A 23,118-nucleotide genomic window follows, 5' to 3' on the forward strand; every position below is an offset into this window, starting at 1 on the left:
CATAGGGCCAAAAAACACATAAAACATAGCTCATCATCACTGGTCATTAGAGAAATGCAAATCAAAACCACAACGAGATACCATATCACACCAGTTAGAATGCCAACCATTAAAAAAATCAGGAAACAACACATGCTGGAGAGTATGTGGAGAAATAGAAACAATTTTACACTGTTGGTGGTAGTTTAAATTAGTTCAACCATTGTGGAAGACAGTGTGGCAATTCCTCAAGGATCTGGAACCAGAAATATCATTTGACCCAGCAATCCCATTACTGGGTATATAGTCAAAGGATTGTAATTCATTCTACTGTAAAGACACATGCATATATATGCTTATTGCAGCACTGTTCACAATAGCGAAGACTTGGAACCAACCCAGATGTCCATCAGTGATAGACTGGATAAAGAAAATGTGGCACATATACACCATGGAATACTATGCAGCCATAAAAGGATACATGCATGTCCTTTGCAGGGACATGGATGAAGCTAGAAACCAACATTCTTAGCAAACTAACACAGGAACAGAAAAACAAACACTGCATGTTCTCACTCATAAGCAGGAGTTAAACAATGAGAACACATGGGCACACGGAAGGGAACATCACACACTGGGGCCTGTCAAGGGGTAAGGGGCTAGAAGAGGGATAGCATTCAGTGAAATACCTAATGCAGATGATGGGATTGATGGGCGCAGCAAACCCGCATGGCATGTGTACACCTATGTAACAAACTAGCACATTCTGTACATAAATCCCAGAACTTAAAGTATAATTATAATCTCAAGCAATATAATTAAAAAATAAAATAAAGTGGATGAAACACACACAAAAAATGTGGAATTGTGTGTATTTTTTCATCATCTCTCTGCCTTGTATTTGATGAGTGAATGATACAAGAAAAGGAAGCAGGAAGATTCGGTAATATGCTTTTCTGGTAGTACAGGAGAGAGATGATTGTGAAATTAGATATATCTGTAGTATAATTGATTTCTTTTGATAGATTAGATGGAGGGGAAACATTAGGAAATGGAAGAAATCAAAAGCAATTTTAAGGCTTTGGGCTGGAACCCATTAGGGTGATGTGATACCATCCAATCACTGCAAAGGGGAGAAGATCAAAGCTTAGGGTGGGTCTAAAGGCCATCATATCAGGTGTAGTGTGATTTTCTAATTAGACACCCAAGCGAAGATGTCAAGTTCTAAGTAGTCAATGGCATATATGAATCTTTGGCTCAGAACAAAATATGGAGGCAGAGGATGTAAAGCTGGAAGATTGACACATAAAACGGTAGCTCAGTGTTGCGGGTAAGAACTTGGGCTTTGCTGCCAGACTGCTTCAGCTTTGATTTGGCTCACTTCCTATTTGTTGAAGTTACTTAACCTCCCTGGACCTTACTTTCCTCTTCTATAAATGAGGATAATAAGCAATGTCAGGCTCATGGTATGTGTTCAAAACTAGCTATAGTAAAAATATTATCGTTTTTATTGTAATTATAGCATGGAAGCAAATGAGGTGACCCACAGAGAAAGGATAACAAGAGAAAAGATGAATCGTATGATTAAAATCTCAGGCACTCCAAAAGTTAGAGGCTGGGTTGAGGAAAAGAAGGCAAACAAAGACACTGAGAAGGCAGAGCTAAAGTGATCAGAGAAAAACCACATCACAGCCAAGGTAGGCTGCTGGGACATTAATTAAGACAAAGCCAGAAAACTATTCATACAGAACCCAAACTGCAGTGGAATGATGAGTGAATGGGAACAGAGCAAGCAGAAACAGCCAGTGCATACTACTTATTTGGGGATTTATTTTCCTGAAAAAGGGGACATAGAAATAGGAATGCAGCAAGATGAAAATGTAGAGTTCAATGGCAATTACTTTGTTAAAAAAAAATAGCATAATTGCAGGAACCAAATTTGAAGAATTTATAGACTGAACTACATCTGAAGATACAGTTTTGAATTCTATAGTGATTTGAAATCATTTGCTATTTGAATTCCTTTAGACGTAACATGTTATCTTTAATTTGCTGCTGTATCTACCACTTTCTGTTGACCTTAACTCAGTTCATTTGGTTTATATAGAATACCAGGCTGACCTTGTGATAAGAGAATGTGTGCATTTACATGGAATTAATCTAGTAGAAGCAGGGGAGAGTGAGAAGGAGGTGAGAACTGAATAAACAGAAGCCTTGGAGAGAGAAAAGGAAATACAATCCTAGGAATGGGAAGGTATTTTTAACTTCTTGTGCTGTTATAACGGAAGTCAAAGACAATGCGTGGAAATGCAGGTGAATTTGATGCTGGAAATTTAACTATTTCTCTGATGACTTCTATCTTTTCAGTGCAGAGAAAAGGAATACAGGATCTTTGAGGACAGAAGTTGTGTTATAAAATATTCATCTTAATGTTGGAAAGGGAATCAATGTCAGAGACACACTAATCTGCCAGCCAAGGTTGAAACTTATCTGAAAGAATCTGAAATGAAATCAAATATCATTGTGTGTGATCTTCACTAGTAATATACAGCTTCTCAGATGCAGAATGGAAGACACTTGGGAGTTGTGCTAAACCAAAATTGAGGTCTTCCCAAAATTGAGTATAATAGAAGGGAAAAAAAAAAAGAACAAAAGTGTTTTACAGGGAGTAATTATGATAAAAGCCCATGGAATCCAAGGATAAGGAGAAAGTGAAGATAGAAGTTTTAATGGATGGTAAAAAAAAAAAAAAGTGATGGGGTCTATGGAACAAAAGTCTCATGTGGCAAAAGGAGAAATAATGACAGTACTCTACTGTTAAGTTATATAATACCTGGTGATAACAAGCTGATGGGTTCAACAATGATGGTGAGAGGGGATAGGAATGTAGTAACTTCTATATGTAAGAAGACAAAGCAACCACCAGGCCACCACAATAGATGGATCATACATGGAGGTTCATGTAATTGCAAATGATGATGGGCATGTGTGGAAGGAATGAATGAACCAGGGGCAAAAGTCATCAACCATAAAAGGGCTGGACAAGGGTGTCTAGCAGCTGATGACAGGGAGGATGTTGTGGGTAACTAAGCCACGTGTTACGAGTTTCAGAATGAATAATGTTTTTGAAACAGTAAAGAGATCATTTGGGAGAGAAAATGTAGAGCACAAAAACCTCTCCATTCTTGAATTTTGTGAGGGAGGAAGAACAACCAACCAACCACCACTTTGAAAGGACTGCAAAGGAAAACCTTTGTCAGGAGACAGCCAGATTCTTTTAAGGTAAAGGAAGTAAAGAGACATTTTCTGAAAGAAGCTGAGACAAAGATTGCAGACAAAGTTTAAAAGATACTGGGAGGAGAAGATTGGATAAAATCAGCATGGTACATATGAGTTTATGGTGATATGAAAGCCTGGAGTTTTGGATCTCTGCTGAGCAGGGGGCCTCTGAGACAAGATGAGACTTACTTTAACAGTTCTTTTTAGGAAGACAGGTAATCATTGCAGCAAATTTTTGCTGTTGTTCTTGTTCTTGTTTTCCCTTACAGTCAGTAAGGTGGAAAACTCACACCCTCTAGTAGTTAGTAATGTCACCTTTTGGAGCCAGGGGCAAGGGAAGGCAGCAGGGGGCTGTCCTCAGAGTATCTGCTGCTCTCTGCTCACCCTTGTTGTAGAACAAGAAAGAAATCATTGGGAGAAGGCTGTGTTTTGTTTAAAATTAATTCTGTTTAAACAAGCAGGATGGTGTTTAATTAATTTTGTTAAGAGCTTCAGTCAAAAGGTTTTGTAAAGTGTTTTGGGGTTTAAGGAGATAAAGCCACAAAGCCTCAGTTTCTAGATAACGCCAGGAGTCATAATAACTGATCCCCCGAGGGTTTCTAATAACCAAGCTTGGCCACTATTAAGAAAACTATCATGAGACTAGAAGATATTTACCAAGATAACAGAGGCTGTAACTGGTCATGTATCCTTCCTCACTGTTCAGTGTTGATTAGGTCCTCAAGGGATTGTTACAAATTTGAGTGCTCACACTTCAAAACAGATTTTGAAATATTGGAGAGGGTTGCAATAAGATAAAGAAAAATGATTTCAGAAATTAATTGTAATTTCTGAATTGTAAGGAAATGTAAAATTTGTATTTTTTGGAGGAAGAAAAGGTTCAAGGATGATCATTTCTGCTTTCAATGCTAAACTAAAACAAACAATTTGACCTTCAAATTGTCATGAATATCGAATTTCAACTGCACAGCATTCTGAAGCCTAAGGAAGACACCATTTAAACACCAACAGTTCAACCAAGGATAGTGTCAAAAATTATTTCTGGAAATAGTCTCGTAAGTTTAATCAGAGCCCCCCAGAAAGCAAGAGGCTAGGTAGCTCTCACCTCTCTGTCACCTAACAAGGTGCACAGAGTACTGGATCAAATATCGAGGGAAAAAGAAGAAAGTAAATTATTTTCATAGATATTCTTGGAATCTGTCATTTCTTCCAAAACATTCAGCAGAACCTAAAGTTAGTGACAGGTAAATAGGCTTTGAATTAGAAATCTATGGAACTGTGAGCTAACGCTGCCTTTTTATATATACCCATATCCCTCAGACAGGCTTAATCATGTCTAGGGACCTGACCCAGAGAAGAGCCAATTTGATTGTCTCTTTCTTTGGGTCACACATAGTTCTGTATCATTTAATAGCTGACTCTCAGTTTTCCCATCTGTGAATAGTGGGAACCACTCTGCTTAAGAATGTGCTGAGGGAATTAACAATCATATATGAGATCACCTGACACCCCACATGGACTTTGCTGCTAGAGAGGACCGGCCTAGAAACTCGGATTCAGGCATCTTTTCAGCACTGCTTCTAAAAGTGACCTTTATGTGATGTGGTGAGATTTCATGGATGTCAAAAAGACATCCCTGTCTTGAAGATGACCTCTCTATTTTTGGAGAGATCTTAGTAGGCTTCATACATTATTCATTATCACTGCTTCTGTTCCAAATAAAATTGTATCTGAGAAAAGCAATGCATGCTAAAAACAAATCATTTGGAAACAGGGTTGGCTGATGGGGATGACAAATGAGAATGCCCTGAATAGATGGGCAAAGACATTTGCAAAAAGGAGAGTGAGAGAATCCTGAAGACAGATCTTCTTGTCTACCATCACTTAGCCCAGGACTAATCCCACCTTCAAAATTCAATACAGCAATTCACTTGTGGTCATGAAGGAAAAGATTCCTGAAGCATAAGTGAGAACCAAATTCCTAGATTTATCTAAAGTATACCAGACTACAAGATGAAAGTTTTGTCTTTCTCTAAGACTTATCCAATGTAAAATTAAGATAGAGAAATTTAAAACATATATTTTTTCTCTACATATGTGTAATAAAGTTTAGTTTTACAAACCATGTAAGTTAACAAGAGTGTAAAAGAGAGCTTGTATTTTAGGGAAAAAATGTGTAATTTGATTTATTTATCTATGATAGATAAAATAACTTTTTTAAAAAAGAACCCCCTTTCTCTCCAAAATACTCTGATCATATTTATGCATTACTTCTGGACATATTTTTTTTAATTATGCGAAAGGTTCATTGTTCACTGCTTTGCTATCAAAACATTCCATGCAATTAAAATAATTTGGATATCTTTTTTTTTTTAAACTTTCCCAAAATTAAACAGGTAAGGTTTCTGCAACATTTACCACATTTCACTTAACATTAGTGAAAAGTGAAGAAAACAATTCAAGACTTCGAGTTTTGGGAAAATTATTCCTCATTAGAACTGAAATATCCATCTATAGTATCACTGTATACGTAAACTTTATTTCTTAATTGATGAATTTGTTATAGATGAGGTATGTGAAATCCAACTTTTTCCATTTAAAAGTCTTAAGGTGACACTTTGGCAATTATAACTCCATGAACATAATTTCAAGAACTTTATATACTATGTGATTTGGATTCTACTGCTTATTTAGAGTGACTATAAAATAATTTGGGGTTTTTTAAAGACTGAGAAGTATTTCTCAATGTTAGGTTTTGCAAACAGAAAGTTGAGTGTTATAAATTCCACCTCCCACAGACCAGAATTCACATCCATTGGTCAGGGGCAAATACCACTAGCTCTGCATCCTCAGTCACTTTGTGCCATTTCACCAAGTCAGAGCCAAAGGTAAGTTTTTATACTTGCTTTCTTCTTGGGTCAGAGACTTTTTTCCCTACTATAAAAACCTTTAAAAAATAATTCAACTTGCTTGATATCTTCTGGTGAACTTTGATTCAATGAATTTGGTTTATTTTTGTTATTGACTTTGTATTTATATTATTCTTGGAAAATCCAAAATTTTGAAATAGCTTAGGAATTAATAACATACAGCAAACAGTTCATCTCAATAGTCAGGACAGATGCCAATGAAAGTATAGTAGTTTCCAATATATGCCTGAAGTCAAGTGCCCTGACACAGACCACATTATTTGCCAGTATAGCCAGGTACTATTGATTCATATTAATTGAAATATTTTGCAAAGTGAGGAAATAGTGAAATTTCAGGAGTTTAAAAGTATTGTGATGATTACATGACATTATACATTTATATATTGGAAGTTTTAAATATACAAATTTTAAAATCTTAATGGTATAAAGTGAACACAAAATTAAAGTTTCAATTAAAAACTACATTAAATGCTAATATAATTATATGAAGAAAGGAATATAAATTTTTTAACTAACATAGATAGACACTGTTTATATTTTTAAGATTCATACAGACTGTCTTATAGCTGATAGCTTTAGGAGCAATGCAAAATGCAAATAAATTCTGAGATGTAGCCATATGTAATCAAATATATCATGAAGTGAAAAAAATGGTCAACAAGTGTATAATTTCTTTGAACAATGGAAGCTGCCAGAAATATATAAAGAAAATATTTTTTTTAAGTTGGTAGTGGCTTCTGTTAATGTTACCAACTTGATTATGCGAGAATGGTTCCTGGAAGATTTGCAAACCCACTGCTTTATTAAGTAGGACTTTGTTGGTAATTGCCTAGAACAGTTCCAAATCTGCAATCCTGCAAAGACTTCTGCAAAGGCAACTGAAATAGAGGCTTAGTTTATCCAGTGTGAATAAGAAATTTATTTGAAGAAAGCATAGAAGGGCTAAGAAGGAGCTCCTTGTACTGCTTCTTATTCTCAGAGGAATTTCATATCCTTCTGCCTAAACCTGCTTCATAAAGACTTTCTTTCAAGTAACTGAAGGTCATTTTGTCTGCCAGTGCATTCAAGTTTAAAAGTAATATTTATCGTCAATTCCCTTTTATATGTATGCATAAGTACTAACACCACAGGTACCATTCTTAAAGTAAACCCAAGAAGTGTGCACAAGATATAAAACCTTCCAAAATTAACATGCTTGATAAAGAATTTTACAATACTTGCCTGCACAATAAAGGATCACAAGGTAGCATTTTGATAAGACTAACTTAAATGTTGAAAATTAAACATGAAGGTTTTTTTCTAAAACAAAATGAGTATATATAGAATAAAAAATAATTAAAACTATAGGATTTTGATTGAATCCTCAAAAAGCATAATGTTAAAATGGAAAATAAGAATTGTGCTTATTAAGGAATTAAAAAACAAAGATAGCTTTAATCCCATAGGCATACAAAGGAATCTTGCCAAATAGTGCCTTTTAAAGATGTATTCCTATTGGTTCTGAGTTCAAATCTTAGATAGTTATTAAGAATTAAATAAAATGGTAAGGACTAATGGAATTTTTTTTCTGTTCTATTTCATTAAAAACATTTTTAAAAATATTGCATGAAATATTAATGTGCATATTAAATAATGTATGTATTTATATATCCAGAGGCTACAAAGAAGTAACAGAAAACAAAACAAAATAAAACAAAACTTTGTTACTTTGTTCTTAGGCTTCAATGCACAAGAAACAGTTATGAGTCCTAGATTTTGTAAAATTATTTTTAAAACCCCACCAAGCCACACCCTGGACCACTCAAATTGGAATTATTTGTGGATGTCTTAGTTGTATTACCAGTTAACTCTGCCTCAGTTTCTTCACCTATAAAATGGTATGACAGCTGCAGTCATCATCATCATCATCCTCATCTTCTTCAACTCCATATCCCAGAGTTGATGAAAGACCTTAGTATTTAATTAAATGGTAAAATTCTTAGATGTCAAAAAAGATTTATAAATAAGCTCTATTTTTCCCGATAAGATAAAATAAAACAAAACTAAATAAAATATTATTGTAATTAAAATATCCACTGTAAAATCAGAGACAGGTTTGTGAATGAATTTGAATATCTGACAGCAATAGTCCTAGGAAGTAAAATGATTTTGTGTGTTATGTTTGTAAATTATCCATGAAAGGAAAGCTACCAGCTTGGGTTCTTTGATATTGACACTAATTTATCATTTACATTTAGTGCAAACTATTAATAAGTTTTCAATTAAATATTTGGGCATTTTAACATTTTATAATTAGGAAAGTTGGGAAAATGAAGACATTAGCAAGACTTGTTCTGGGACTTGTCATCTTTGATGCTGCTGTGACTGCCCCAACTCTAGAGTCCATCAACTATGACTCGGAAACCTATGATGCCACCTTAGAAGATCTGGATAATTTTTATAACTATGAAAACATACCTGTTGATCGAGTTGAGGTAATCAATCTTTGTACTGTTGAGACTTTTAAAAGTATGGGATGAGAAATGAGTGGGATTTGTTCTCTTCAAATAGATGTTTGAATTGTGTTTTTTATAAGTAGAAAGATTTTATGTTAATAATTTCATATTAACCTTTTCTCCAAAGCATGTTCAATCTTTTGGAGGTTAATACTGGAACAGTCTTCTGCTTTTTAAAAGTTCATGTTATTTCCTTGAAATTTTGTTGCTAAATTGAACATAAAAATGTATTTCTATTAAGTTAGAACACAGAAAATTAGTAAAAGTTGATCAGCAAGGAAAAAGAGTTAAAATGCTATGCATGCAATGATGAGGAAAAGTTGGGGTGAAGGAGAAAGATAAGAGATTGAATCAAATTAGAAGAAAATAAAAATACGGAGAAAGGACAATAGTTTGGAATTCCACTGTATCTGAAGAGTGAATGTGCTTCCTTAAATAACTGATTGTCTCCTTGGCAGTAATGTGGAAATTGGCAAGGTTGTAACCCATTACATAAATCTGACATGACATGTTCCTAATTTAATGCAAGGCTTTAAATATAACTAAAGGATACAGGCTAATTTTTATGAATCAGAAAGCAAACAGACCTTGAAATGCTGGAGTGTAAGTAATGTGCAACACTGACAAAGACTAATTAACTATAAATAAACAAAAAGAGAAAGTACATCACCTTGAAAGGATTATAACATATTTTGAGCAGTCTTTAAAGTCTAAATCTTCTTAGAATAATTACTTTTGATAACAAAGGATAGGAAATATTTAGATGAAATAATATATTTAACTTGTATTAAACATCTTTACTAAGAAGATAGTAAAATTTTTCAATATTGTTTATGTTGCCTTATGGAATACAAGAGTCAGATTTTCACAATGTAATAGTTTTTAGAAGTCTACTGCTCTCTCCCCCTTCTCTTTCTTTCTTTCTTACTTTCACCCTTACCCTCTTTTCACCTTCATTTCATCTTTCTCTCCCATTTTTCCTCTCTTTAGTAAAGGTTTATGCTCAATAGCAGATCGTTTTCCTTCTGCACTTTTGATTGTGGCTCTATTTTCTAAGTCTCTATCAAAATTCACTGTTTGATTTATTTTACTATATGGATTCTGTTTGTTAACAGGATTTTCTATTGAGAATTTATGGTCCTTAACACTAATCTTGCCCTATGTGACTTCTGCATCTGCAATGTGATGCATCAACGTAGATTATAAGATGAAATTTTTCAGTGGTTAACTCATCTGCCTTGCTCCTTTTTCCATCTTGCATAAATACATACATTTATATATATATATATATATATATATATATATATTTGAGACTCTTGGTCTCCCAGGCTGGAGTGCAGTGGCATGATCTCGGCTCACTGCAACCTCTGCCTCCTGGGTTCAAGGATTCTTCTGCCTTAGCTTCCTGCATAAATACATATATTTTTTAAAAAGTTTCAGTGCATTTCTGAATTGATCTACCAAATTAAAAATTTTAATTCAAACTTATTTGTCATTTACCCCCAAACTATTCCAGAGGATCAGAGAGATTTGATGATTACCATAAGTGAATCTTCTATGTTGAGTAGGTTTTGGGAATGAATTCAAGGATGTTGTTTATTCCTTTCACATGACCAAATATACAATAGAAAAAAAATAAAATAAAAACAAAAAAAAAAACCCAAAATGCTATTTGGGATCACAGCTTCTATAGGCGAAATGGAAAAAATGACTGTATCTACACAACTATTTTTTTTTTTTTGGAGATGGAGTTTTGCTCTGTCACCAGATGGAGTGCAGTGGCACGATCTTGGCTCACGGCAACCATTACCTCCTGAGTTCAAGCCACTCTCCTGTCGCAGCCTCCTGAGTAGCTGGGACTACAGGTGCACACCACCATGGCCAGCCAGTTTTTGTATTTTTAGTAGTGACAGGGTTTCACCATGTTCGCCAGGATGGGCTTAATCTCCTGACCTTGTGATCTGCCTATCTCAGCCTCCCAAAGTGCTGGGATTACAGGCATGAGCCACCAAGCCTGGCCTAGTTACATAATTCTTTTAACCCATTCCTTACTGTCAGGATCATTTTCACTGCTCACAAAGCCCTAGGGAGTCTTATGAGGTTCTGACATTTTTCATGACATCAAGAAATTTAAGCTAACGAACAACTATATAAAGATTATTTAATACACAATCTTAGCATCTGTGTTTTCTGAAATAACAACTTCTCATGAAATACCAAATATAAAGCATTGCATCTTTACATACTTCAGCCTTTACCACATACAAACATCTCTACTTTTACACAGATTACTTTCTGAGCAATTTTACTTCTAACCAAACTTAGAAACCTCAGTGACTGAGGAATCCAGAGAGCCACTAACAATTATTTGTGGTTGATTGAAATATATCACTTATCCCTTACTTAACATTCCTTGGTGATGAACTCATCATCAGAAAAACTAGTTTGTAGATAGATGGTGTAGATATAGATATAAATAGGCATATACATATGCTATAATAAAACTAATGCATTTAAAATAAAAACTGTAAATATATTTTAAAAAATATTTATAGGGTTGATCTAGTAACAAGAAATCAACCAATTCACTCATCCATTACCCATGAAAAAAAGAAATACAAAAATAAAAAAGTATGATAAAGTAAATAAGATGACGTGAGGAACAAAATTTAGAAGAACTTAAGCTGAGATATTAACAAATTAATATGAATTGCTTTTCAAACAAGCAAAGAAACATAGTGCACAATTTCTTATGGAGTGATGTGATGCAAAGATCATAGATCCAGTCATGTGAACAGGTTAATTAATATAGTTACTCAGGACCTGAATTTCTTCATGCGGTCTTGGAGGTCCAGATTTCAGTTACTTCTGGTAAGCTTATTTATCTCGTTTTTATATATTAAGGGGAGTTTTTTCAAATGTTCCTGATTTCATATGAAACTTTCTGACTAAATACTACTAACATAACCAATACAGGGTACAGTTGATGAAAAAACTCCATGGTAAGTAAAGCACACAGAGAATGGTAGAATGAGATTCTTCAGATTTTTTTTTTTTTAATCTCCAGTGGCAAGGATATGTTTCTGCCTGTTTTAACAGAAAATTTATTTCAACTGTAGAACAGAAAACCTTGATTATAAAATTATAAATTTATAGGATAACTGAACAATGCCTTTGACATATATGCCAGTTTCTTATAAATTGTAAGACTTGGCTTCTTCGACCAGTGTAAAAGACTTGCTTTAGGCTTTGGCAGATTAATTCTTGATGCATGTTGTAGGCAGAATCCTAAGATTACCTAACGGGCACATCCCCTAGTATGTATTATGCCATCCATAACTCTTAACATCATGGGTATTTGGGGATATCACTCCTATAATTGGGCTATGCTGTATGTCACAGTTGAACTTAAGAAAGGGAGATTATCTAAAAGGGCCTGACCTAACTCATGAGCTCTTTAAATCAGCATCTTGATGTCAGACTCAAAATTTGAAGCATGACAGAGATTCAAAGTAAAGTGAACTATCTGTTGATGACTTTAAAGACAGAAGGGCCCATTTGGCAAGGAATGTAGAAGGCCTCTAAATGGTGAGAGAAATTGATGTCCAGTAAGCATGTGTGGTCCTCAGACCTATAGACACAAGGAACTCTGAGCTCTGCATGAGACCACAGCCTTGGTCATCATCTTGACTTTGACCTTGTGAGACCCTTAGAAGAGAAGCCAGTGAGGTCAGGACTCAAATTCTGACCCACAGAAATTGTGTGCTACAAAAATGTGTATAGGTTTACTAAGTTTATGGCAATTTGTTATGCAGCAGTAAAAAAATAAAATGACATGGAAAAACTGAAAAGTTTTTCTTTTTTATCTGAAAATCAAATTTGAATTATTCCACTGCAAGTGTTGCATTTGTGAGTCTAGTGATTTAGGTGACCAATAAGCCAAACCATGCCCAAATCCAGGGGAAGAATTTCAATTGAACTTTGTTGATTTCTACTGATGGTAGTATATTTATTGCCTCCTTAGTGGTTGAGAAAGGTCATTAAATTATTTGCATTGGAAAATTATATGCAGTAATATAATTCCAAAATGATGACTTATGTGATTTCTCATGTTCTAGAATATCTATGATCCACTCTTTTCTATATTAGAAGCAAGTTTTCGAGCCAACAATGCCATCAGAGTGCTATATATTACCGAGTAGGTAAATTCATTGGTGTGACATAAAATGGTTTCAGTTTTTACTGTACTTTTATTTTACCCTAATGTTGCATATAGGAATTGGTTATAGGCTATATAATAAAACTGTAGACTTTTTGCTTTCTGATAAACAACAGCTAACCTTGCATAAGCATCTCTTATGTGCTAGGTACTGTTCCAGTTATATTACATATATTATCTAATGTATTTCTCACACAAAACTGTGCATTGCTATTGTTATTTCTATTGAATATATGAGGATTTTGAGACAAAGAGCAGTTATGTAAGTAACTAGACTAAGATTAAACAGTTAGTAATTATATATCATAATAGTGATGTTGTCTTCTCATATCAGAAAATAATTTATTAGGTTGCAGGGAAATTCAATTTGTTTTCAAAGAACATTAGCCATACTGAGTAATGCATTTTTCCAGCAAAGTGCTTGGTAGCAACATTAAGATTTATGGAGGCTCTACAGAAGGATGCCAACATCCATTCCTCTAGTGAAATTTTCTTGGTTTCATCCAAATAAATAAACTCCTCCTCACCTGTACAGCATTAATTAATTTAACCTTATATAATTACTTTTACTTTGCCTGTACTATCCCTGTGTATTCAATAATCACCAAGAAATGCTATACTACAAAGCACTTTAGAGCTGTTCACTTTATTTGCTATAGGATGAAATGGAGGGGATTTATAGTGACACTGTGCAATGCTCTTTGTAGAGAGGCATAAGAAAAATTTCTCTCAGGTCTCAGTGTCAGAATGGATTGCAACTTCTAAAAACCATTGCTTACTTTCTGGGTTCTATATTGGTAACTGACTGTGCTTGTCATTTTGGTTGGCCTGCTCAGCAACCTGGAGCCCAATATTTGTTTCTGTCTTCTCTGGTTTCATGTAACTTCATCTATCTTTATTTTCTTGTCACCTCAACTACTTAGGTAGATATTTTGAAAGTATTACTATATGTTGTTTTGAAATTGTCTCATATCCTTTTTGGAATGAGATGGTATATGCATTCATCAGTAAATAAAGTAGCAATGAATTAAGGAATATCAGCAAAAACTGGTCAAAACATTCTTGTATGAGAGATGCTTTCCCTCCAATTTCTGTCCAATGATCTTAAAATTGTGGCCAATTCTCCCCCATGAAGAGATAAAGTAGCTAGATTGCTTAAAATCATCCTTATAAATAAGAGTACCATAACAGATGATGAATTTTTTTAAACTCTGGAAGATTTTTCAAAGGAATGACAATTAAATTTAGCAAAACTTTAGTAATGGCAGAGAACTCAATAAAGGCAGTTGTATCAATTAAAATTTGAGGAATGGTTTCCTTTTATTTGTCATTATTATAATATGGTATAATGCAAAATAACCAAACCTTAGCACCAAGCGATATACCCTTTTATTAAACCTGCACATGTACCCCCTGAACTTGTTAAAAATAAAATTTAAAAAAATAGAAAATAATTTTAGAATATATGTTGATGCTCTGTAACACCAGAAATTGCTTAAGGTGAATCAAGCTAATTCTGCACAACTTCTATAAATCAAAGTCCATTTTAGATCATGATATATAAAATGTATCTTAGCATTAGTTTTTCTAAATATAATACATCAGTATAGGACTGCATTAAGGTTAAGGAATAAATTAGCCAAGGAAATTGTCTCTGTATTTTGTGAACACAAAGTACTTATATTAGCAATATTTACACTATTCCGGTGACAAAAGATATGTAATACTTATCTTTATATTTAAAAATATATCCTACTTTGGACAGTTTATACAGTATATTTTAAAGCTTCATACATACGGTTTGCATACTCAACACATTATGTTGGAAGAAGACACTTTAACACTATCGGCCTGAATTAAATATCCTTTTTCAGAGTATGTGAAAAGTAAAGCTAATCTCTCTCTTTACTGAAGATGATCTACAGAAAGAGAGGAAAGAATTTTGCTGATGAGCTTTTAATATGGTTGTCTGATCGACTTCCCATATGATTCTTTTAAAAAACAGTCTTAAACTCTTTAATTCTCATCCTAAGCTACAGTATTTTAGAATCTTAAAAACTTAAGCAACAACAACAAAAAAATACAATCATTGAAACTCATTGGGAAAACAAACACCGATAGTCTTTGCCAGTGACTTCTTTATATTTGTATTCTATATCATTTATGAGACTACAAGCATAACTCAAATAACTAACCTTGGAAATAAGATATTATTGTAACCATTTAACTGAATAACAATAACTGAGGATCACAATTTTGCCCAGAGTTTTCCATCTAGTAAGTTTCTGAGTAAAATTTACATCAGAGTATTTTAATGCCAAAGGAGAAAGACTTTGGCCCTAAAATACCCCATTTGTTTTCTGCGTTTTCTGTTTAATCTTTACTTCTTTGAGCTGTGTCCAATATTGAGGTTTCCTTTCTCTGAAATTAAGTCATTTGATTATTAAGAATCAGAAAAACAACCATTTTAAAGTGATTACAATTAACACAATATCCAAACATCTCTTTGGATGTCAAAGTGTTTAAAGGGGCAAGAGGTAATAGGATCCTTCTGAACTAAGAGCTGCTTTGTCAGGAATATGAGGATTGAGCAATCTTTGCCAAATGCATTTCTTCCTCATCTCTTTTCAAGATAAAACAGAAAATAAGATACAGCTTCATTGCCAGGTATTCATGGTTACAGTCTTTTAGATAATTAATGTAGATCACAGAAACAAATGTGAGCACCAGGCTCTTATTTAAAGCAGAATTCCACTGTGCTTAACATATCTACATGTCAGTATGTTAAACCCATAAAAATACATCTTTAGTAACTCAGGCCAAACAGTGCAGAGTCTTTTAACACCTCTGGAAGTCAATTGTTGCCATAGTGGTAATAAAGAGAAGTAGCTTCATGATTAATTTATTCAACTGTGTAGAACAACTTGAGAGAGAAATAAACTCAAAATTTCCTTCTTTTAAATGAAAACCTTAATTCTGCACTTGAATAAAAGTCCAAATATTCTGGATTTCAAATGCTTTTTTCAAAAGAACAAAACAAGAAAGACCAATACCGCAATTTAAATATTATCTGCTGAATATTATCTGCTGTTGGTCTGGGCTTTCTCATTAGCAATTGACTGGTGCAATGAGTATCCTAAATTAAGTGAATAAATAGGTACAGATATTATATTTCCAATCTGGCTCTACTTGAGCACATAACCATTAACACACACACTATAAAGAATAATGAGAGACACCACTGGCTTTGGGTGTTGCTCATTTCTACACCCATTTCCTCACTGGGAGACTATCTTGTCATAATGCTGAATAACACAGGGACTAGAGTCAGACTTCTCAGTGTAAGTGTCAGGTCTGTCACCCAAACTGCATAACCTTAGGCAAGTCATATAACCTCTCTGGGCCTGTTTTCTATTTAGAAGATACCTTTTGAGGATTAAGTAAGATAAACATGTTAACTGTTTAATATAGAGCTTGGTACATAGCAAATGTTTAATAAATGTGAGTAACTTTACCATCAAATCACTCACTCAATTAACAGGCACTGATGCTTATGTGCTGATGATGGCATATGCTCTAAAGAAAGGAATAGTATTTGGCCTATGATGAAGGCTAACCCCCATTGTGCTTGGGTTCACATTAGATCCACTTACTGATCTTTTGCTGAGAGCCAAGAATTAGGGAAGGCAACTTAGACCAAGTATCTTCTTGTGCCTTAGCCTTCTAGGTCTAGTAGTCTTACAAATAGTTTCAACACAGTAGAGGAACTTAAAAAAGACACACACAAGATATAAGTATACAGGATCTGTAGCTATCTATTGGAATGTAAGTTTCTATAAGTTCACTCACAAAATGCATATGCTGAGAAATTATGTTCTTGACTCTGCCATTAGTTTTAGACCTGGCGGCTAATCTGAGATACAAAGTATTTATTTGTTTATCCATTACCTTTTCTTAACAGTATTTAAGGTTACTTACATGAATAAATGCTATAATGTGCACACAAATTAACATACAAAGATAAAATATAAATCTTAGCACAATAATTTTATCTCAAAATATATAAAATATATATAATATGTATTACTTTCTATTATCTGCAATATCATATCTTGTATTATATATATTATTGATCATGTGTTATGAGGTGACAAATACAAATTAAGAAAGTGAGACAAATAAAAAGTAATAGTTGGGAACATAATACAAAGCCAGGAATCAGGTAGATATATCAAAATTCACACCATTTTGTATTGTAACTCATAGAAATACATAAAAATAGTAAAATTTTTCTGGGCAGTAATGCTAGTTTTAAGGGACCTCTATACTTGCTCCCACTATTTCTTATCTAAATTCAGGATCAGCTGAGAAGAAGAAATGGGATTCACCCAAAAATAAAGCTCAAAAATGTTCTATTTTATATTGATAAAGGCAGGGTGTACCCCCTGAATTTAATATACGACTTCAGTGTGAATCAAGTAAGAGCTTCCTAATACAAAACTCCAGAAATAAACTATGCCATCAGTCACAGGCAATGCTGACCAGCTACAAGCCTCAGGGCAGAGCCTATCCCATAAATCTTTGTTTATGGAGGGGCAAAATGAAATGTATGCTATTGATAAAACAGTCAATTCTCCCTAAAAGGAAAGGTGAACCACCTGGGGCCAGCTACTTCTGTAGATCATTAATTAGTTTAGGTGTGAGAAAAGGGATCAACAGAGGATCTAAGGAGAGATGTGATTGTTCTTGAGCAGGCGTCCCCAAACTTTTTACACAGGGGGCCAGTTCACTGTCCCTCAGACCGTTGGAGGGCCGCCACATACTGTGCTCCTCTCACTGACCACCAATGAAAGAGGTGCCCCTTCCTGAAGTGCGGCGGGGGGCCGGATAAATGGCCTCAGGGGGCTGCATGCGGCCCGCAGGCCGTAGTTTGGGGAAGCCTGTTCCTGAGGAAAGTCCTAAGATGGAAAACATCTTGGTTTAGCCTCATCCAGATGCTGGTCAGTTAATATCCCTTGACTCTGGTCTGTAACCTGTGTACTCAAACATGCTTTGGAGAAATGCCCCACCAAGAGTTAAATTATGACACCATATCTGAGGAATATTAGAGCTGTTCTTCCCTAAGTGTGGTCCCTGAACTGGCAGCATCAGCATCATCTGGGAGCTAGTCACGAATGCAAATACTCAGGTCCCACTCCAGATCTAAGGAATCAGAAAGTCTATAGAAGGAGCTCAGTGAACAAGCTAGATCATTCTCATGTGCTTATTAGTCAAGAAGAATTGAACTAGGACTCCCTAATATAATGTCACTTCTCTCAGAGTAACATTTGAGATCCTTCTGTGTTCTGGCAGAGTTTACAGATATGCAACGGTGGCAGAATCAAGTCTTATCTGAAGTTTCTCTTTCTTTCTTCGTATTTGAAGGCTTCAAATTCCCCTTTCTGGGCTAAGGCCTGTCTTTCTACCGCCTGATGCTGCATTGCACATGTTCCGTCATATGGCAGACTCTCTAGTGAGCAAGTATCATTCTCCAGTCTGGATGTTGTATGACCAGTGGCTTCTCCCCTTTCCTCCTGCTATGGATTTCAAGAAGTCTACCTCTCAGAGAGTTTTCGCCATCCCCCATGCTTTTGTCAGCTGAAGCAGGAATTTCTAATCCCCTGGCTACACAGTTTCTAGCAAGCTGTGAAGGCTTTTAGGAACCAGGCCACAGAGCAGGAGATGTGCAGCCTCCCAGCCAGCATTACTGCCTGAGCTCTGCCTCCTGTTAGATCAGCAGTGGCATTAGATTCTCATAGGGATGCAAACACTATTGTGAACTCCCACATTCTGAGGATCTGGGTTGTGTGCTTCTTATGAGAATCTAATGCCTGATGACCTGAGGCGGAACAGTTTCATCCTGAAACCATCCCCTGTGGAAAAACTGTCTTCCACAAAACCAGTCCCTGGCACCAAAAAGGTTTGGGACTGCTGATCTGAAGAATCAACCTCAGCAGATTTTTGAACTGAAGTTACTGTTGATATTTTTGAAGTCTGTGCTCCTGGGAGCCTAGTAAAAAACAATGCCTTTGCCACATTCTCCTCAAGGCTTTGTTCAACAGTTGAAAGTTCCAGAACTTAATTAGTGTTTCTGTCTCCTACATCCTAGTCTGCATCATAAATCACTTCTCTGGTGCAGTGATTCTCAACCTCAGTCACATATTTGCATCAGTTCTAGAGCTTTGAAAAATTCCAGTGCCCAAGCCATACCCTGACCACTGAAGGTGGAATTATTTGTGGATGAGATCCAGGTTTGGTGTTTGACTTTCCTCATCTATACTCTCCGTGTCACATCCAGTTGCTTTAAAAAAATCAATACACTTCTTAATTTTATCTCTTTATTTACCTGGCACTGTGTTCTCTAGAAAAATAGCCTTCTTCTTTATTTTTTTTTTAATTTTCTTTCTGTTCCACACCTTCCTGGCACAGTCCTCTAGATTTTGTAAATCAGTAACTCATGAATCTGCTAAAAGTAGCACTGTCCAAAACATTTTGGAAATCTTCACATTTCTCAATTCGGAAATTTTAATTGGATATGTTGTCCTATTGGACTAATTTCTAAGACAGAATTGAACTTGACTTGCCATCATCCTGCCCAACCCTCCATTAATATGCCTAATTTTCAGTGGATGTTTCCTAATTCCACATCTCTCATTCTCACTCCTAGGGCAAATTCTAGTACACCCTGTCTTGAGTTTTCCAGGGACGGAGACTTACCCTGTGTTGGTTAACATGCACACATATAGGCACGCCAGTCTTCTTGCTAATATTCAGTGTGGGCTTTAAAAGGTTAAATGACATGTATGCTAATTTATATTATATGCTCCATTTCTTGACGCATTTGAGAAGAAGAGCAAAGAAATACATCTAAAAGATATTGAAACTGGATCATCTTTTTGTCAGTGTGTTCTCTCTGGAGTTATATATCAAAACTCTGATTAAAGACATAAAACTGAAAGAAATTAAATCTAGGTCATTTAAGATCAAATAATTTATTCTACTACAACTACAGTGAATCTGTAACATATAAAATGAAAGAATGGACATTGAAGAGAATCAGTAAATTTTGGAAGTAGAAAGAAAAAAAGAAGATCCCATGTTGTCAAGGTCAATAAATCACTATTCAGCAGTCTTCTTTCTACAGGATGTTTTGTTTGTTTGTTTGTTTTTTGTTGTTGCTGTTTTAATCATGCTAATGACTGCAAAAACTTACGAGAATTAACACATTTAAAGATTTCAGTCCCTTGGAAAAGAGTCCTTCTTTTGCCTTGTGCTATTATGGAGCTGTTTTATCCAGAGTTCTTTGTACTGGTTTTATGGTCATCAACAATCTTTTCACTACAATTAGTTTCCCAAGTGGGGCTACCTACAGAGAATGTGTTGGTGGCACTAAGGATTCAGGTTAGCCTTTAGGTTTAATGTGATCTTTTGAACTTGTTTAAGGTAATTTTGCCCTAAGAGATAAAGTCAGATTTCTAAGTTTGTAAAATTTGCAAGAACTTGCCAGTGATACTGGACAGTAAAAAGAAAAAAAATAATAATAATACATAATTATTATCCCTTTCCAAGGGCAATTGTGTGCTGGTCCTCTCTGGAATATCCTCTGTAAATACACATTTTCTTCTTATACAAATGTCTATAGCTACCCTGTGATAATATATTAATCATCACTATCGTCATTATCATTATGTACAAGTAGTAGTTTTCTGCAAATAAATTCTACAAATTAAAAGGTATGGCTTTATGCCTCAATAAAGGCTATGTTGGAAGAAACAATTTTCTTTGTGTTATAATGAGAAAGACTGAAACTGAATTAAAAATACTAAGTTACTCCATTAGAAATAAAGAGCTAGAGTTCTGAAGGTTCCAAATATCTTGGTTTTCAGCCCAGCTTCTTTGTTTTCAATTAATATGACTGACTCCTCCCCTCCTCCCATCCTCATGAGATTACTGATTTCAGCCTACATTAAATTGTCTAAATTGTCTTTCTGGCATCCTTACATGGGGAACAAGGGCAATAAGGGTGAAAGGAATATGAACTGACTTTGCTATTAGATAATGTGTCTAAAGCATTTGCCAAAGTACACTACCAATATTATTTGGAGGCATTTAATTAGAACTAGATGACACATTTTAAGAAAGCTATTAAGTTTCTGGAGCCTAAGGAGATGACGGTGAATGGAGTATTGAATAAACTGGGATAAAGCTGAAGTAGAAACTCTTTCTGGCAACTAAAACTGGAATATTGCCATTTTTTTGACAATAAGAAAAGGAAATAAGAAGAGAAATATGTGAGCAAAGAAAAAATGCTGAAGTCCCCAAAGAGACAAAACTAGAGGGTATGATTAAATGAAACTTTAAATCAGCTCTCATTTCTTTTGCACTGAATTTTTCACTTGAACATTGCATTGAATATGAATAAGCATTATATTTTAGAGTTAGTTTTTATGAATAATAACTATACATTGGGATAGAATTTTAAAAAAGCATTCACATGTTGTAAACTTTATATCCTAGCAAGTCAATACCAAATATAATGATTTTATGCTATTCTGATGTGATCGAAGGCCATTAACTATTTTGATATTTGACTTGCAAGTATTCATTCAATACACAACTTTATTGATTTTGATTTCAGTTAGCAAAATATTGAGATTTAACAATAAATAAATTGAAATAATGGTGAATTTACACAAATGTGGTGATACTATAATTCAGTGAATACTACAACAAAAAGATCTAAGAACAGTTGTTTATAAAAAAGAAATCAGAAAGGATCGAGACAAAAATATGCTTTTATTTTTTCTAATGTCACTGGTATGCACTACATAAATCAACCTATCATTAGTTATCCCTTAAAACTGACAATTATGAAAACTTTTATTTAACACTGATATAGGAGGATTGTAAACTGCAATCAGCATTTTTATAATTTTTCTTACTTTTTTGAGAAATAAGTATCATGTCAGAATGAAACTTTAACTTACATCTACATGATGGGTGAGATAATTTCATGCATTCACTTCTTTCATTTTCCTTCTGGGCATTCAGCTAAAACACATTGTTTACTTTTGAATCTAAGTTGGGTCATGTGGCTAGTTCTCTTCCCTTAATCGGTCAGTGGACAATTCTAGTGGACCTTGAAGTCTCAAGTTAAAGATGGTGAAGTTCTAGCGTGAAAGAAGTAATTACATAGAGGAAAGTAATAAACCTGTTGACCTGCATTAGATAGTCATGTCAGCAAGATAGAAACTTTTATTGTATTAAACCACTGAGATTTTGGACTTGTTTGTTACAGCTAATAATGTAACTTGCCATAATATAGACATTTTAAACTTTCGCCTTATTATCCATTTCCCCGTTGTACAAAGGGAGCAATTTTTGAAGGTTGATTTAAGCAGAAATATACTTGGCTGAGGTTAGAATTCATACTAGTTATTTTCATAATTGGGGAATATTTCGTCTAGCCCATGATGAGATCCAATAAAACCTTTATTCTTCATGTCAGATATAATCTCTTTAGTGGACTGAATTATTCATTGTCAACAAATTTAATACTTCCCTCCCCCAAACAGTGCGGACCATAATAACAAACTATTCTTCTCTGAACCCAGTTTTTCTAGGCTGCCTCCTTAGCTTACTTTCTTTTCTTTAGCTATATCATCATCACTAATGAGTTAGAGTCAGGAGTAAAGAAGCTGTACCTAATGGCTTCAGAATAATCATTTCCTCTCATTGGGCATTTTAAAGATCACTTTTCTATGATGAGAATAACTGAAAGTAACTTCAATTGCTTGGCATGGGGACTTTAATGTGACTAACTATGGCCTTAGGTGTATCTACACTAAAATATCCCTTGTTTTTCCTTTTCTAATAGGAAAAATGGTATCCTCATAAATATCAAGGAATCAATAAGGACCTCAGTGTATACATGTTTTTACTTTCTCTTTCTTTGGAGATTTCCTGGACTATCCTTATTTCCCATTTGCACATACAGACAAAGGAACGATTAATAAAAAAATTTTCCTTCTCTGCCTAAATTGGGGTTTTAAGGAAAATTGTAAGGAGTGTGGAAGAGGCTGTAGAGAAAGAAAAAGGAAACCTAGTGGTTAACTGACCACTTAAGAGTTAATATGTACTCAGGTAAGGCTGTTACACTGTACAAATCTAGGAAGCA

General features: G+C 34.7%; 1 protein-coding gene across 1 annotated transcript in view; it reads left to right on the forward strand.

The window, feature by feature from the left end:
• Positions 1 to 6,120: 6,120 nt before the first annotated feature.
• Positions 6,121 to 23,118, forward strand: part of EPYC (epiphycan) — a 39,083-nt gene continuing 22,085 nt past the window's right edge. Inside the window, exons 1-2 of the mRNA XM_003927873.3 lie at positions 6,121 to 6,146; positions 8,485 to 8,662. Of these exons, the coding sequence (XP_003927922.1) occupies positions 8,498 to 8,662 (165 nt within the window). The 5' untranslated portion in view covers positions 6,121 to 6,146; positions 8,485 to 8,497. The remainder of the gene's footprint in view (positions 6,147 to 8,484; positions 8,663 to 23,118) is intronic.

This window comes from Saimiri boliviensis, chromosome 7 (genome assembly GCF_048565385.1).
Source record: "Saimiri boliviensis isolate mSaiBol1 chromosome 7, mSaiBol1.pri, whole genome shotgun sequence".
NCBI lineage: Eukaryota > Metazoa > Chordata > Mammalia > Primates > Cebidae > Saimiri > Saimiri boliviensis.